This window comes from Dioscorea cayenensis, chromosome 5 (genome assembly GCF_009730915.1).
Source record: "Dioscorea cayenensis subsp. rotundata cultivar TDr96_F1 chromosome 5, TDr96_F1_v2_PseudoChromosome.rev07_lg8_w22 25.fasta, whole genome shotgun sequence".
In the NCBI taxonomy this organism is placed as follows: Eukaryota; Viridiplantae; Streptophyta; class Magnoliopsida; order Dioscoreales; family Dioscoreaceae; genus Dioscorea; species Dioscorea cayenensis.
This window is the reverse complement of record NC_052475.1, coordinates 3,197,626-3,213,692: the sequence shown is the minus strand read 5'-3', so window position 1 is coordinate 3,213,692 and position 16,067 is coordinate 3,197,626. Positions and strand designations below refer to the sequence as shown.

The following is a 16,067-nucleotide window of genomic DNA, read 5'->3' as shown; positions in this document are numbered from 1 at the left end:
TGTCAAGTGTGATACAATTGACAATAACATGTGCGAGACTTTCAATAGAGTTCTGGTCGAAGTTAGGAGCAAGCCTGTGATTGCCATGCTGGATGAAATCAGGCGATATGTCATGAATAGATTAGTTGCAAAAAGAGAACAAGTTGCCAAGTGGAAATCAGATTGTGGACCTAACATTATTGCAAAGATAGAGAAAGAAAGGAGCAAATGTGGAAAATGGGAGGTTGATTGGAATGGTGCTGCAAGTCACGAGGTGTGGTGGTATGATCCAGAGCAGCATGTCAGGGAAAGCTATGATGTCAAGTTGGCAAGCAAGAGTTGTACTTGTCAGAAATGGGATAAATCTGGAATCCCTTGTCAGCATGCTCTATCTGCAATAGCATACCATGGGGAAGATCCTCTTAATTTTGTCTCTAACTGGTTCAAGAGAGAAACTTATCTTAAGTCATATCAATTCAATATTAATCCAGTTAGAAGTAGAATGTTCTGGCCAAGTAGTGATGAAGGACCACTATTACCATCTATACCTAAGAGGATGCCCGATAGACCACAAAAGAAGAGGAGGAGAGAACCTATGGAAGGAAAAGGCACTACTACAAAATTGTCTAGGAAAGGCAGAGTCTTCAAGTGTGGAGTTTGTCATGCTGAAGGGCACAACAGGAGGGGCTGCCCCAAAACAAATTATGTTGTGAGTTCTTATTAAATTAGTACCAGCTTTGTAATCCTTATTTCTTGTTATCTTCTTCATTTCATTCTATTTATGTAGGCCACATCATCTGCCATTGGTGCAAGTGGTCAGACAACACAGCAAGGTAAGAATAAAAAGGCCAAAGGAAAAGAAAAGGTAGCTGCTACTTCACAAGCAAGGAGGAATTCTGATGCTAGTTATTTCACTGTTTTAAGAGTGAGTGCTACTTGTTAAATTTTTCTTCTTTTCATTTTAATGAAGAATTTGAAATTATTTGTCCTGATGTTTAAGAATTTATACTTGTCATATAATTATATGACTAAATGTTCTATTACTTTACACTTGGATTAATGTTACATTGTATTTGAATGCCAAAAGATTTCTGTTGTATACTTGTGAGCCAATTATGTTTTAGGATTGATGATTTATGCTAAATGTCCTGTATTTGAATGCCAAAAGAGTTCATTAGGCTGGATGATTGAAATGTTTTGTATGATTGAAATTGCATAGGTGTTCTTCTTGTACTAAATTTAACCATGTCTATGGGTTACAGTATACTCTCTCAATGTTGTAGGGTGCTTATACTGGAGAATTAATTGTCGGAAGTGAATTTCCACATGGTTCAAGCTTCATTACTGCTGCAGAATTGGCTGTAAAATTTCTTCTAATTTTGTACTAAAATTTACTTCTAATGAGTACTATGTCTGTATTTATGTATATATATATATATATATATATATATATATATATTTGCTTGTGATACTAGGCTAGAAGGAATGCAAAGATTAAAACAACCAACAACCAAACTGGAGAAAACTTGATGAGCTCCACAATAGAAGAAGTTGACTTACCAACACAACAGAGCATGACAAGTGATGTGCTTACAGAAGACCCTCAGCCTTGAAAGTAGGAACGGCTCAGACTGTAGGATATTTTGCTTTTTTTGGAGAATGTGTATGCTTGTCTGAGATAGAACTATCTAATACTTGATGACTTCCAATGTTTTGTTCATTAACTGTGATATTGGAAGATATTTACTCTTAAAACAACTTTAATTGTTGTTGTTATTTTGGTTTCTTATAAGTTTAATATAAGTTTAATTGTTGTTGTTGTCGTTCAGTAATTGTTGTTAACTCAATGCAAAGATGCTTACAGCTTGATAGAATAACCTTTACATTAACATAATTTTCATTGTCCTTTATGTTTACAACATTGTTGAAAATAAAAACTGGACACAATGCTTGGATTTTATATATGATGAATTTTGTCTCCACTTGTTCTAAAGCTCAACAACAAACTTCTTTTTCTCTACTAAATGGCATTGATAGAGAAAGAGACATATAAAAAACAAAGAAAAAGGAGTGATGCAAGAGAAACAAATAATAATATTTATCTCAACAAGTCTTGGATCTGCATAAAAAAATAATAATATCAGATAAATATTAAAATATCATCTAAATGGCATACCATACAAAGAAAAATGAGTGATGCAACAGAAACAGATACCTGGCCAAAGAAGCTTTGGGTGACGCCATGCAATGGCGGGCAAGGAGAGTTTTGTTATTGTCGGCGTCACGAGGATGGACATGGCGGGCAAGGAGAGTCTTGCTATTGCCGACGTCAAGAGGGTGGAGATCGTCGGTGAACTGTACTGACATTTGTTTGCTTGATTGGGGCTACAAAACTAAGGTTGAAGACAAGAGAGAGGATGATAGTGGATTCGGATCCCTTTGAAGGGATCCGAATCCTCATTTTATTTTTTTATTAATACTATTTACATATCTGAATTTTTTAATGAATAATTTAATGTTAATGTTGCCACATCAGCGCCAGCAAACGGCCTAACCAACGTCTATTAGATGAAGGGACCAAAAAGTTAAAAATGTGCAAATACAGGGACTAAAAGGGCGGATTTTATTTTAAGGGGACTAAAAGGGCAGAAAACGCAAAATACAGGGACTAATTTGATATTTTGACCATTTATATTATATATAAGTTGCATGCTTGAGATATGATTTATATTATCAGAACATCAATAATGTGTTTATATATATATATATATATATATATATGGGAAAAAAATACAAAAATCTTTGTGGTTTTTGAAATTTGTAAAATAAAAAGATGTGGTTTTTCAAGGGTTATCGAGACCCTGCGCGCAATGACACCCGCTAGGGCCAGTGGGTCAGGGTCAATGGGTTCAACTAGGGTTGAGCTAAGGGGTTAAACCGAGGTCAATAATTAAATATAAAAAAATATTATAATAATTAATAATAAGCAAATATAATATTAAATACATAATTATATTATAAAAACCTACTCAAATTTGATATTTAAATTGATAAATGACCTTATATACAATAAAAGTTTTTCTAATTTTGTCATTTATTTTTACATTTTTTAAATATTTACAAATTTAATATATTAATATATAATTATCAAACTTCTCTTGGTGTTATTTATTTATTTATTTATTGGTTGATTTTGTTAAAATAAATAAGAAATTTAATTCACTAATTTTTATATCTCAATTGAGTCTTTATTTTGTTTTAAATTTTCTTATATTTTTTTATTTAATTAGAATACTTTTTAATTTTTATATTTTTTTATAATAAAATTACACTCATTTATTGTTTTATTTTTCTTAATAAATTAAATTTTTTTAGAAAGTATTTACATAATACATTAATATATTTTTATTTTTTTAAATGTTAATTTTTTTGTTGATATATATATATATATATATATATATATATATAGTAATTCTATTTATTGATTATAAATTATAAATTAATATTAATAAATATACTACGATTTTGTGGTTTTTAATGAGAAAATAATAATAAATTATTAAATATTGTAAAAATTAAACATTGTGACTGATTGACCCGTACGGGTCAACTGGTTCCCAGTTGAACCGCCCTGGGTCACCGGGTTAACACTGGATTTTTAATACCCGGGTCGATGGGGAGTATCACGGCCTACATGGCGGTTCCGCTTTTTCCGGTTGAACCCTGTCGGGCCGGTCCGGGTCTGACAACATTGGTTTTTTTTTCTCAATTCTATGATGGTTTCCTAGATTTATAAAAAGAGGAAAAATCATTAATAGTGTTAATTTTGTCATTTTTTATAGAAACAAAACTGTCTATTCATGTAAAAACTGCCGTTTGACATAAAAAATATGTTTTTTCAACATGATTTTATTTGATTTTTGGAATTTAAGTTATTTTATTTAGTAGAATTTTAGAAGCAATTAAAAAACTTTATATATATATATATATATAAGGTAGTTTTTAAATGAAATAACGATTTTACCTTTTGAGTTAACACTGTTAAATATTAATGATTTGGTAATTATTGTTCCTTTTTTTACAAATATGGGAAACCACGCATCATATAATCGGAAAAAAAAAACTTTTCCCTATATATATATAGTAATAATATTATTATTTTTACTATATAAATGGACTTAAAAACCAGAGATTTCAGAGCATATATATAGATATATATATATATATATATATTGTATTTCTTTTAAAATTTCCAAAATCCATAGAAACTCAAAAAGGCTCCAACAATGGCTTCTTCTCTCCATAGACCTGCTCCCCTTCTTCGTTTCAATCCAAAAGCTCCAACCTTTTGCCATGGATTCCATCCTCGTCTGCCCTCCAGAGTCCTCTGCGGCTTGCGCGACGGCCCCAGGAAGCCTCTATGGAGAGGAAGAATCTTGTCCACGGAGGCTATACAAGCAGTCCAAGCTCTCAAGCTCGCCAAATCGAGCTCTTCTCCCTCTCTAGACCAGGTGTTCCAGTCCCGTATTGGGCGGCTCTTGAAGGCCGACCTCATCTCCGTGCTCGCCGAACTCAGGCGCCAGCATGAGTGGGACCTCGCTCTCCAGGTATTCCATCCTTCAACAGCAACGATTTCCCCTTTTTTTATGCCTATCTGGTGTTTGATCAAATGCTTCAGAGAATATAAGCTAATGCGCGAACCATTCATTCTTCAAGACTTCAATGATATCATAGCTTTCCAGTCAAATGCTGTGTTTTTTATTACTTCATGCCCATGTGATGTTTGATCAAATGCCCCAAAGAAAACAAGTTAGCTGTGAAACAGCACCGTTTGACGAACCTTGTTGATGAATAGCATGATAGCTTTAGTATAACATTCAATTGCTGTGCTTTTTCGTTTTTCCCACATGCCCATGCAGTGTTTGATCAAATGCTCCACAGAATATATTCACACTATTTTAGAATAAATTCTATGATGAATAGCTTGATAACTTTAGTATAAGTGTATAACATTCAGGTGCTGTTTTTTTTTTTCCTTCCTGCATGACTATGTTGTGTTTGATCAATCACAAAACACTCTTTTTATAACTTTTATGTATAATTTCTCATTGTAGTCTAACTTTCAATTGTTGTGATTTTCTCTTTTCTGTTTGCATATGTGAAGAACTCTTATAGAACTTTTATGATGATTAATTTACTGATTTTTAGTCTTTACTTGTTTATGCATTATTTGGGAATTATAATAGTTTCTTTGGTTTGCATATGTTTCCAAATTGTGCATCCATAGATGATGGTAAGTCTTGTTTGATTACTTTTGATTTATTTTTTAGCTTGTCTGAGTTGAGGACAGGAAAACTCATATGCATTGTTCATATGTTGTTGCTGTAAAAACAGGCTTTTGATGAATCAGCCCCTTGAAAATTGAAAAATCAGATGTGGATATGGTTTAGGTGTCAAAATTTTGAAGAAATGTGGGAGTTAATTGAGTAATTTGGTATGCAATCATTTATAAAACACACACAAATAGTTCCTTTTGTTTGAATTTCATTCCAAATTGTACAAAGTTAGATGACAAGTTTTGCGGTGAAAAATTCTACACAACTACATTTGTTTTCTTAAGAGTTATTTATCATTCTCCAAAACTAAGTAATAGAATGCACACAAGCTTGTTAATCTTTCATATTATCAACAAGTTGATCTGATATCGAATCTGTTCTTTAGGTATTTGGATTTATCCGAACGGAAGTGTGGTATAAACCGGATTTATCGTTATATAGTGATATGATTATGATGTTCGGAAAGAAGAAGATGATTGAAACTGCCGAACAGCTTTTCTCCGAAATAGAGAAAGAAGGAATAAAGCCTGATACCAGAGCTTATACTGAAATGATAGGAGCATTCTTGAGAGTTGGAATGGTGGAGAAAGCCATGGATTTATACAAATCAATGAAGGAAGAAGGTTGCAATCCTGATAAATTAACCCTAGTCATTCTTATCAGGAATCTTGAGAAGGCCGGGGCGCAAGATCTTGCATGTTCCGTGAGGAGGGATTGCGAAAAGTATATCGATGAACCAGAGAAATTTCTCAGTGAAGTATATACAAAATTTGTGAGTATAGCTTCAATTTATGATCCAGGCTTTGTTAAAAGTTGTTATTTTTGTTTGATTGTCATTTTTTTGTGTTATGGTAAATAGATTCTTAGTGAGTATAGACCATAGACGAAATTCATATATGTTAGGTTTAAATACACAATTCATTGCTATATTTGACCGTAATGTCCATTTTATCAGTATATTGTCAGAATACTCAATATAGTCTCTGTATTTAGATAGAATTGTTCATGATTGTCCATGCAGTTAAATCAACAAATATTGAAATAAATGTGTTTTTACAAAATTTAGTTTTTGCATATGCAGTATTTCATATAGTTGACATGGCAGGCAACATTAAGTTTTCAAATTTTTTTAATGATTTATAAAATGATATGTCATCATGCACCGGTAGATTTGCCCTATCATGAACTTAAAAAATCATAAAAAAAAAATGTAGCATAACGTTGTATATATATATATATTAAAAACATGTATTTCAATAGGACAATATTGATAATTTCATCTAAACACAAAGACATGTTAGGATGAAATATAGGGACAAATGGTGAATTTGAACCTAAACACATTAAGCATGATTATTTTTGCAATTTGTTTAATGAACAAGGAATACCATTAAACCATTAAGTTAATTTCATTCTATTGCCAAAGATTTAAGCATATAGTTACTCTTAATGCTCTGCAATTTCTTTACTTCTTGCGTTTGAATTAAAGAATTAGATTGATACTTAGTAAATTGCAACATGTTTTTGCAAGAAATGTATAAGAAATCTAATAATTTCTTTCATTTTACCCCTTTGCAGCCTAAAAGAAGATCATTTAAAGTTGTTTGAAGGAACTCTGCCACAAACATCATGGCTTCAACATTTTTGGATTACAGGAAAAAAAAAAGGAAGAGATGTATATTTGGTATGACACAGACAGGAAGAATTTTGTAGACTCAATATGAAGCAAAAAATGTTTAAATTTTTTTGCCTTAGATAATGAAACTAACTCTCTCTCTCTCAAACAGTGACTTTGAGTGAATGTTCTTCTGGAATTTGATCATTAAAATGATGCTAATGTATTGTACTTTAGGTTTTTAAGCATTATCTATATCAATGCTATTTGTGCAGAATGCATGTCAGTATATGTTTTATCAAGATCATTCAGCACACATATCTTAACAATTTTAGAAGGTTTGAAAGATAGATACAAATCTTATAACACAGGCAAAGAAAGCACATATCTTAGCAAATAGACTTATTATAACTCCCAAGAAAAACCAGATTTGAAAACTGAAAGCAAAAGAGAGAGAGGACAAACCAGAATTTAAAGATGGTTTGGTTGTGCTGAGCTAGCTGGCTAGATGACTTGGAGATCTATCAAACATGGCATGCCACATGAATGCTCTTGATAGAACCATCTCCAATTCATGGTGTGTCCAGTTCTGGGTTGGTAAGTGTTGAAGGAACATGACCATCTCTTGGAATTCAAGTTTTAGAAGCATATCGGACCACTGAAAGAAACCGACATAGCAACACTTCAGATATTTGTCGGCAGAAAACAAGCAATTGAATAAACATGATGTTATCCAATGCAAGATGTTCAATAAGTCGGCATCAGGTAAAGGTTTTGAGATAGAATAGACAAATTCCTTCTTGTTGATTTTCCAAAACCATTAAATCAGTTGTTTATGGATTCTGAAGACCCACTTAGTTTTTTATATACAGCCAAGTCGAGTTTAATAACAAAAACATGTAACTAAATTAACCGTACCGAGAAAACTGGTAGTTGTAATGCTGTAACATATAATTCGACTTGTAAACAGGCTCCAGTTTTACATTCTCTAATTTGTTAAGCTAAATTTCAGTGGATGAAATAAGGTATAGAAGTGAATGCAGCCTAAGAAAACATACAGACTAAATGCTGTAGTCTTGTTGTTGTCTAGTAGAACCCATAACATCCTTCAATGGCTGTTGAAGCATGCATGAAGGCAATTAAGCAAGGCAAATAAGGGATAGCAGAAAATATAGAGCAAGGTAAAGAATGAGTCTATCAGTGCAAACTTTTGAGGTTTAACTGCTCTAGATTTTACCCAAAATATAATACACTTAAAAAATGTTCAAATTAGTAGTAATTAAGGAGTGGGTCTTACCGTCAGTAGAAAACTGGCAGCTATGTAGACAAGGAAATCAGGAAGGGAATCACCTTCGGCCAGATAAGTATCCCATAAGCGTGTAACCAGACAGAAAGGGATCTGTAATGTTTGAAACAATAGCTTCTAAAATAGAACTAATGTCTCAAATTCTTGAAATTAATGATGACCTACCTCACGAATCAAGAGGCAATTGAACCATCGAAAAGCAAACTGGAGAAAATCTAGCCCTTGCTCCTCCATGTGTCTGGATACCGGTTCTTTGACAGGTTAAAGGTAAAAAAGATCAGTACATAGATTTTGGATAAGTCAGAAATGCAATAAATAGATACAGAAAAAGGAAGGTATGCCACAAAATTGAGAAATTAGTCTCTGCTTCACAAAAACCGAGATGCAATTCCAGGCCCAATGGCGTTGTTAAAACCAGGAACATGAGAAAAGCTACTAAGAAAAAAGAAGAAAACATAAGTTTTTTTTTCATATTTCATAATTGTTCTGAATCTTGATGGGTAAAAGTCATTTTCATATATTATATCAACCGCAAAAGATTATTTAGGGATAAAAAAGGAAGAGTTAGAATTTCACATTGCATACAAATTGAGACCTATGTACTATTAAGCTAAACTTGATGACAGACTTTAACAGAACCTCAAGAATTTTAGCAGAGTAAATAAACAAATAAATAAATAAAAGAAGATCCCCTATTAGCATTCCAGACCTTTTTGTAGATTATATACTTCTCTTCCACACTATTCTACCATGCAAAAAAATGTAGACTATGTAGGAGAACAGGTGAGCTAAAATACTTCACATGCTAAGCATGCAAATTAACAGACATGCCGCTTTGTTCTTGCAAGGACAGTCTTTTGTTATGTTAAGGACGCCCTTGCATGTATAATCCAAGTGAGGATTGATTGGACTGATAGAAATAAGCAAAATGTGCTGTTTTCCACTGCTACAACATGCAGCCAAGAAATCACAAAATTATCCACAGAAGGTGTCAGATGGGAAAGAGGGAGTACCATCTATCCGCCGAACAAGCTCTTTCAGTTTGAAGACAAGTCGTTGAATTCCTGGTTGAGCAAATGTGTAGTGATCTTGCATGCCATCAAGAAGTTTTGAGAGACACCAATAGCAGTCGGCTTCCACATCAGAGATCTTTTCTGGAGATAAGTCAGAAATTAACCAATTCTCCATGCTTCCCTGTAGATACTCTGACAAAAACACTATCATAAAAGGTGTGACAAGGTCATTTATGCCTTGAACATATCCACTTGCTGGATGACGAATAGCCCTGAAAAACATTTTAGAGGTTATTCATGAAGCCACAAACCAGCAGCTCACCTAATAACTGAAAGAAGAAAACTCAGGATTACAGCTCCATGGATACACCATGAATACCAGAAAAGTTTCCTAGCTTTGTTATCGTGAATTTTACCAAAGATGATTGAAACAAAATGAGCAAGTAATTACGATATCAATCACCCAGAATTATTTTGCACGAATTAATCCAAAATCAGAAAACTCAAACATAAGTGCAGCTTTCATACAAATAAGGATAACTGCAGGAAAACAAACAAACAATTAAGATATCTGCCAGAAAGATGACTTGTAATTAAGCAGAGTTTTCCGATGTAACCAGATTAGCACCTCATGGTCTAGTACCATCCTACAGAAGGAATTTAAACAATCTGAACAAATTTGGATCTACTTGCTTAGATTGCCTTGAATTGAATAATGCTAGTGCATGATAAAAGTTACTGCTGCAATGCAGCTTAAAGTTGATAGAAGAATAGGCATTGAATGTCTCATATTGCTAAAATAAAAAAGTTTGCTGGTTATTTATAAAGAATTAGCCACGTATCAAGCAGGGATCAGGATCAAATGCAGTCATGACTAAAGTCCAAGGTTTACATACAATGGATACAGTAACCATGAGTCAATTTTAGTCAATATTTGAAAGTGGAGGATCGAAAAATAAACTAGGCAGCAATTAAGCATAGAAACATCCTCTGAGACTGTAAACAGCAATTGATGAGGAAGAAGACGACCAAGATTCTCAACTTCTACTTGATTCTGCTCTTCAAGACCTTAATATTACTTTGATGATGATCAGGAAAGATATTTCCAACGAAGAAGCAACAAAAAACCAGAACATCAAAAATGTAAAAAATTCCTTCCAGCATCAGAAACAGCATAAACTAACCATGTATAAAGAACACGCTCCAGAGATTTCTGAACTTGTTCCTGCTGGAAGAAAGCAACATCAGGCACAGTCCTTGGACAATCAACAGCAATCTGATCACCAAAACACAGATGCAGAATTAAAGAATGGATCTGGGTGGTTTGAATGAAGAAAATAACAGAAGAAAGTTAATCCTCTCTAAGAACCTGGCGTAGCATGTTGATCTCATCTTCAGAACGTTCTGTTTCAGGAATATCATAATATTGTGAGACACAGTCAACATATTCCAGCCGTTTCCTTCTCAAAGCTCCCTCCCGTCTATCTGAATTAGGTGATGCATACCCCTGTTGTCAGCTGATATTTAAATTACAATAAAACAGCGAAACACTTAATGAGGGATACTAGTGAATAAGAACAAAATTCTAAAGAATACTAGTTTAAATGCATACAGAAACACTTTAGTGAAGTGTGCACAACCAGTGATATACCATGAACGAAAAGATGCACAGAGTATAAAAAAGAAAAGAAAAAAAGATATGACCTAGATTCACCCAACCTTGCAGAGAATATCGAAACTAATATACCCTTCTTCTCATAAAAAAAAAATTAAAATTGAATTCTGTAAAATAAAACTCTCTTGACACCAAGTCTTTCGTAGGAGAGAAACACTAAACTGCCAAAACAGCTAAAAGGAGAGCTTTTTCATGAAGGAAATTGGGGTCACAATAGAGTTAAGGTCCCCAGCAAAAATAGTCGTATTTGTTGTTCACTGGATAATGATTACATGTTTATATTAACGGACTATCAAGCTGGTTCCAGCTTTTTGGTAGCTTTAAGAGAACATTGTGTCATAAAATAATCTATAATAAGATGTTATCTATTTGCAGACAATACAAGCAAAACAGGAAATATACTTTTTAAATACTCCATAAAATTCAAGCATTAAAATCAGTGAAAATATAACCACAGGGACAAATGTAAAGTAACAGTTAGATAAAGTATCATATTAAACAAAAAAGGAAAATAAAATTGACATAGCCAAGGAATTTTCTTTTTTTTTTCGGTGCTTTTTCTTCATTATTGACATAAGTAAATTGTAATTAATGCTATTAAAAAAATGGAGATCATCATCAAGAGGTTACCAAAAGAAGTCTCCAAATGTTAGGGCGCATATATGGTGGTACACCACTCCAAGCTAATTCACGCAATTTTTCTGCATGAAATAGGGAAAGAAAAATCTCAGAAAAATCTGGATGTAAGAAGCATAAATAATTGACCTGTAAGAAACAGCCACCAAATTGCACATGTGAGAAAAAGGCCTCACTGTCAAGGCTTAGATATGATGTGAACAAATCCTCTATCATGGAATTGAGTGCTAATAATAGATACATAAACATAAAAGCAATGAATTAATGATGCATAGGAATTGGTATTGTAATTTTGAGATTTGCATTATTAGGTTGAACAAATTAAAAGTGCAGATATAGTTATATCAGCATAGCACACTAGAAGATGCTATCTGAAGCGCTACCAGGTTAGTCATGACACATAGACAAGCATTGTCATGGAAGTTTGTTATTGATAATGAAAAGAAAATCTATTTAGGTCCTTACTGCATGATAACCAAAATGTACAGAAAGAAACAAGTTGGTTGTGGAAAAACACACCCATTATGACAGATGTTCCAGATAATTCCTTTGTAAATTTTGCAATTCTTGCCGAGTCTGTAGCTCTAGCTCCAGAAACTGATTTCTGAGCATCTGGGGACATACTACCAATCTTTGAAGGTGTTGATTTAGATTTTAGAAGACTTGCATTGGTTTTTGTGTTGCTTGAATGTTGAAACTCCACCTAATATGTTAACTTTTGCTGGTTAATCTAAATGAAGCAACAGATAGAAGACAAGAATCATAAATTTTGTTAATCTTACCTCTGAAGAAATCTCTACCCAATCACTTTGGTTCAAGGTCATTTTCTGAGTGGCTTCTTTCAAATTCTTCAGTGTGTTCAGGTGAAGTACACACATTTGGAGGTTCAAATTTTCGCGTTAGCAAAACCTTGCCAGGAAAAGTTCGGCCTTTAAGTAACCTAAAAAATAAAACTAACAATGAATTATAATTAGCTAGAAAACACACAGCTGTTCAGCCAGTATCAGGGGAAGAAGAGGAATAGAAATATGAACAAACATGTCATGAATTTCCACCAGGGGCCTGCTCCATCAATACAAAACTTGCTAACTTACTACATTGCATCAAAAAGATACATTTGAAAATGAGTTAGCCATACCATGCCATCAAAGTGAAGTTCACATCATATAGAAAATAGATTGGCTAGTAACTTTAGAAGCAGAGGTTGTTATATTTGTGTGTCAACTGTCAGATCCTTTTGAACTGCACTGCTGCAGAGCTGCTCTCCCACCCCTACTTGTTGCCGTTCATAGCAATAACCAAAAGAAAACAAACATTCGCTTGAACAAATTGTGTTCAATCTTTACGTGCATGCTATTTCACTGATCAACAACCTCATAAACCATGTCAAATAAGACTTCCAAGTTCCACAGGGATATGTCCTCCATATGCTACCATGTGATTGGGAAGTCTATTTTACATGAATATGTTGGAGACACAAATGTAAAATGGAATCAAGTCACCTACGGGTTTGGTCCAAGTGGTAGAAACTTAGGTCACTTAAGCATGGATTCGAGTTCAAATCCTTATGTTTGCAAAAACACTTGTTGGGAGATGCCTACCCTTTTATAAGGCTCCCAATACCTTGCTCTGTTTTTTGGGTCGACGAACAAAAAAAAATGACAAAAAAGAATGAAGTCCAATTCCAAACATAAAACACACATTTTAATTGGATATGGCTTAAATGAGAATGGTCCATCTAAACCTTAGAAAGTATGATTTCATTTCTAAAAATAAAATATTTCACCAAGTATGTTTGTTTTACAATGAATGAGAACCTTTACCGAGTAAGTTCCCTTCAAGGTCATACTTTGAAGCAGATATGAAAAATGCTTTCTTCCAGATTGGATGGAATGAGGCTTCACTCATGAACTAGGAATTCTAATTCAACAGAAGACTTGTCCTAAATAATTTAAACAGCAAACTGTCATGTATCCGCTCAAGGTGGAAGTCAAAGAGAGTCACGTGGCTGTTGACAAGTCAATGGAACCCAGAGTGGAAGAATCATCTTTGGGGTCGAAGCACCAATCAAGTGGAGAAAAGGGGAGAGCATTGATAGGAGGATATGTGGGTAACGATCAACCGCAGGATGAGCATATCGTAAAAGGAAGACAGGTGGAGGAAGCTGAACCATCTGATGGGAATTAACCAATGCACGTGATGGGCAATGAGACAAGGATGGCAAACAATAGGCAAAGGCAAGGTGATCGTTGGTATGAGGATTTCCTCATGATCTTAAGAATATATATAGATGGGGGACAGAAAGAAGAGAGGAGGAGAAGATTGTGAAGCTTGGCCCAGCCTTGTGTTGGGAGTTGGGAGTTATGGATGTTGTCTCTGTGAGATAATTCTATATCTTATTCATCTTTGCTTGTTTCTTAATCTTGCCGCTATTTCCTGCTGCTTAGTATCTGTTATTTGGAGCTAGATCTATGGCTTGTATGGCCGTATTCAACCCTTCATTGGTGTTCTGGCTATATCTCATGTTAATTTGATGATGTTCTGAATGGATAAATTACTTCATCTGATGCTTTAGTTTCAGTAAATTTCTCCGTGAATTGCTCAATCAGATTGTCTGAAAATTTAAGACATTACATCGGTGTTTTCGTTGTCAATCTCCTTATGGCTGAATCAACTAGATTCAAAGAACTCCCAGCTAAAATAGAAAACCTGATAGCTGTTATGGATCAGAGGGATGAAACGATGAAATCAATTGAACAATCTCTAGCTACATCAAACACATATCATGTTACATATTGGCACAGCTATTCTTCATCTAATTCTAGGGCTCAAAAACCCACAAAGAATTTAAACAAATCTAATCTTTCCAGTTAGCAAATGCACTGCTGATCAATGAACTCAATTATTTATAAATCCATTCCTTATAAATAGAAGCAATAAACGAAGCTCTCAACCACAAAGTTCTCCCTTTGCTAAAGATGCAGATCTCCGCAGAAAGAATTATACCCATCATTAAAACAAACAGATCAAATGCAAGCAGATAGAAACCAAGATCCCATCGCAGGAAATGAAATAGTAGAACTAGCTAAACCAGGTGCAAATTTCCAACAAGAAGATCAAAATTCGAGCATGAGATGAGAATTAATGAAGAATTAATCAATGTGAGAGCTACCAAAGAGGGGAGATCGAGAACAAACCCTTGAACGTTCCTTAGTGTCTGGTTGAAGCGCGACTCGAGATTAGAGCTCCCACTGCTACTCCCTCCGGCGATTTCTCTCCGGCCTCCCGCGCCGTCGCCGCTCTTCATGGGTTCGCTCGCAGCGCCACTCCGACCATCACCGTTGCTCTTCCACCTCTTTTCAACGGAGGAGGTGAGAACAGTGAAACCCGCTTTGAGATTCGGTTTTCTTGTTGATTTTCAGATTCAAATCTTAACCGTCCGTTTGGTAGACATCTTTGGACCTTTATATCACGTGCTTTTTTTGTTTATTTATTTATTTTGGTGATCTTGCAAGCAACTCTTTGCATGATTAATGATTTGATGATAAAAAAAAATTAATAAAAATAAATTTTTTTAAATATATCGTAAAATTAAGATTTTAATGTTTTAGATAAATTTTTGTATTACTTAATTGTTAGCCCAAAACTAACTCCTCTTAGACCATCAACAAAAAACCAATGGCACATCAAAAGAAACTAATGGCTTACTTAAACCATCAGCTACCTAAACCATGATCTTAACCCATGGATTAGTGCCCATATGTTAAAGGAAAATGGTGGTTTTAGTTGGCCTATAAATATGTGAGGTTCTCATTCCATCAGCACACAATTTGAGTGAACAACCAATTGAAGAAAACAAGTGAGAGTGAGAGGAAATTAGAAAGAAAAGAAAAGTGTGGAAAAATATTTTGAGAGTTAGTCCAATATCCTAGTATAAGAGAGAGTTTTGGTTTTCTCCTTGTTATTAGAGAAAGTTTGTAACTCTTGAAATTTTTCCACTTAGTAAATTCTTCCATTTTTGCCCGTGGTTTTTACCTTAATTATTTAGGGGTTTTCCACGTAACATCTTTGTGTTCTTTATTTTTCAGCATAATTTTCATTTATTTTGCTACTGTATTGCTCTATTCGGTCCTATATTTTACAGTAAGTTGTATCCGAGCTAGATCTTGGTGTAATATATCTACTTATCGTATGTTCTGTGGTTGCCACTATTACTGGATCCTCCACATCAGAAAATAAGTTGGACAATTATTCACCTTTTGAAAAGGCGATTCATCGCTCTTGCAGCAATTTCTAATAGAAGCAATGGCGGCAAAAATATGAGATTTGAAAAAAATTCGGTGGGAGTAATTTCTACCCTGTGGAAGCTAAAGATAAAAGGCAATCCCGAGGAAGGACAATCGCTCAGTGCCATCACCGAAAGACTAGTCGAGGTCGAAAGATGATAAGTGGAATGAGATGGGACGGGAGCAGCTGGCGATCTTCATCTGGCACTTGATGATGGAGT

The 16,067-nt window shown here is 34.2% G+C and overlaps 2 protein-coding genes and 1 long non-coding RNA gene across 4 annotated transcripts; 2 read left to right on the top strand and 1 right to left on the bottom strand.

Annotated features, from left to right (window-relative positions):
- Nucleotides 1–596: 596 nt before the first annotated feature.
- LOC120260405 lies at nucleotides 597–1,285 on the top strand. The gene is made up of 3 exons (XR_005536401.1): nucleotides 597–688; nucleotides 767–904; nucleotides 1,263–1,285. It is a non-coding gene; the product is annotated as an uncharacterized LOC120260405 (long non-coding RNA).
- A 2,956-nt stretch (nucleotides 1,286–4,241) lies between these two features.
- On the top strand, nucleotides 4,242–6,981 carry LOC120261931 (protein THYLAKOID ASSEMBLY 8-like, chloroplastic). 2 transcript variants are annotated; one of them, XM_039269953.1, is made up of 3 exons: nucleotides 4,242–4,586; nucleotides 5,701–6,072; nucleotides 6,894–6,981. In XM_039269953.1, the coding sequence occupies exons 1-3, from the start codon at nucleotides 4,266–4,268 to the stop codon at nucleotides 6,921–6,923; spliced, it is 723 nt and encodes a 240-aa protein (XP_039125887.1). In that variant the 5' UTR covers nucleotides 4,242–4,265; the 3' UTR covers nucleotides 6,924–6,981. The 2 variants fall into 2 exon arrangements, with proteins under 2 accessions (XP_039125887.1, XP_039125886.1); XM_039269952.1 differs by having other exon boundaries at nucleotides 5,701–6,087.
- A 259-nt stretch (nucleotides 6,982–7,240) lies between these two features.
- On the bottom strand, nucleotides 7,241–14,982 carry LOC120261930 (TBC1 domain family member 22B). Its single transcript, XM_039269951.1, is given in 11 exon segments — nucleotides 7,241–7,588; nucleotides 8,228–8,329; nucleotides 8,402–8,487; nucleotides 9,250–9,521; nucleotides 10,434–10,525; nucleotides 10,619–10,756; nucleotides 11,555–11,625; nucleotides 12,080–12,263; nucleotides 12,343–12,378; nucleotides 12,380–12,500; nucleotides 14,758–14,982. Coding segments are annotated over 11 exon segments (1,374 nt in total). The 5' UTR covers nucleotides 14,868–14,982; the 3' UTR covers nucleotides 7,241–7,426.
- Nucleotides 14,983–16,067: the final 1,085 nt, after the last annotated feature.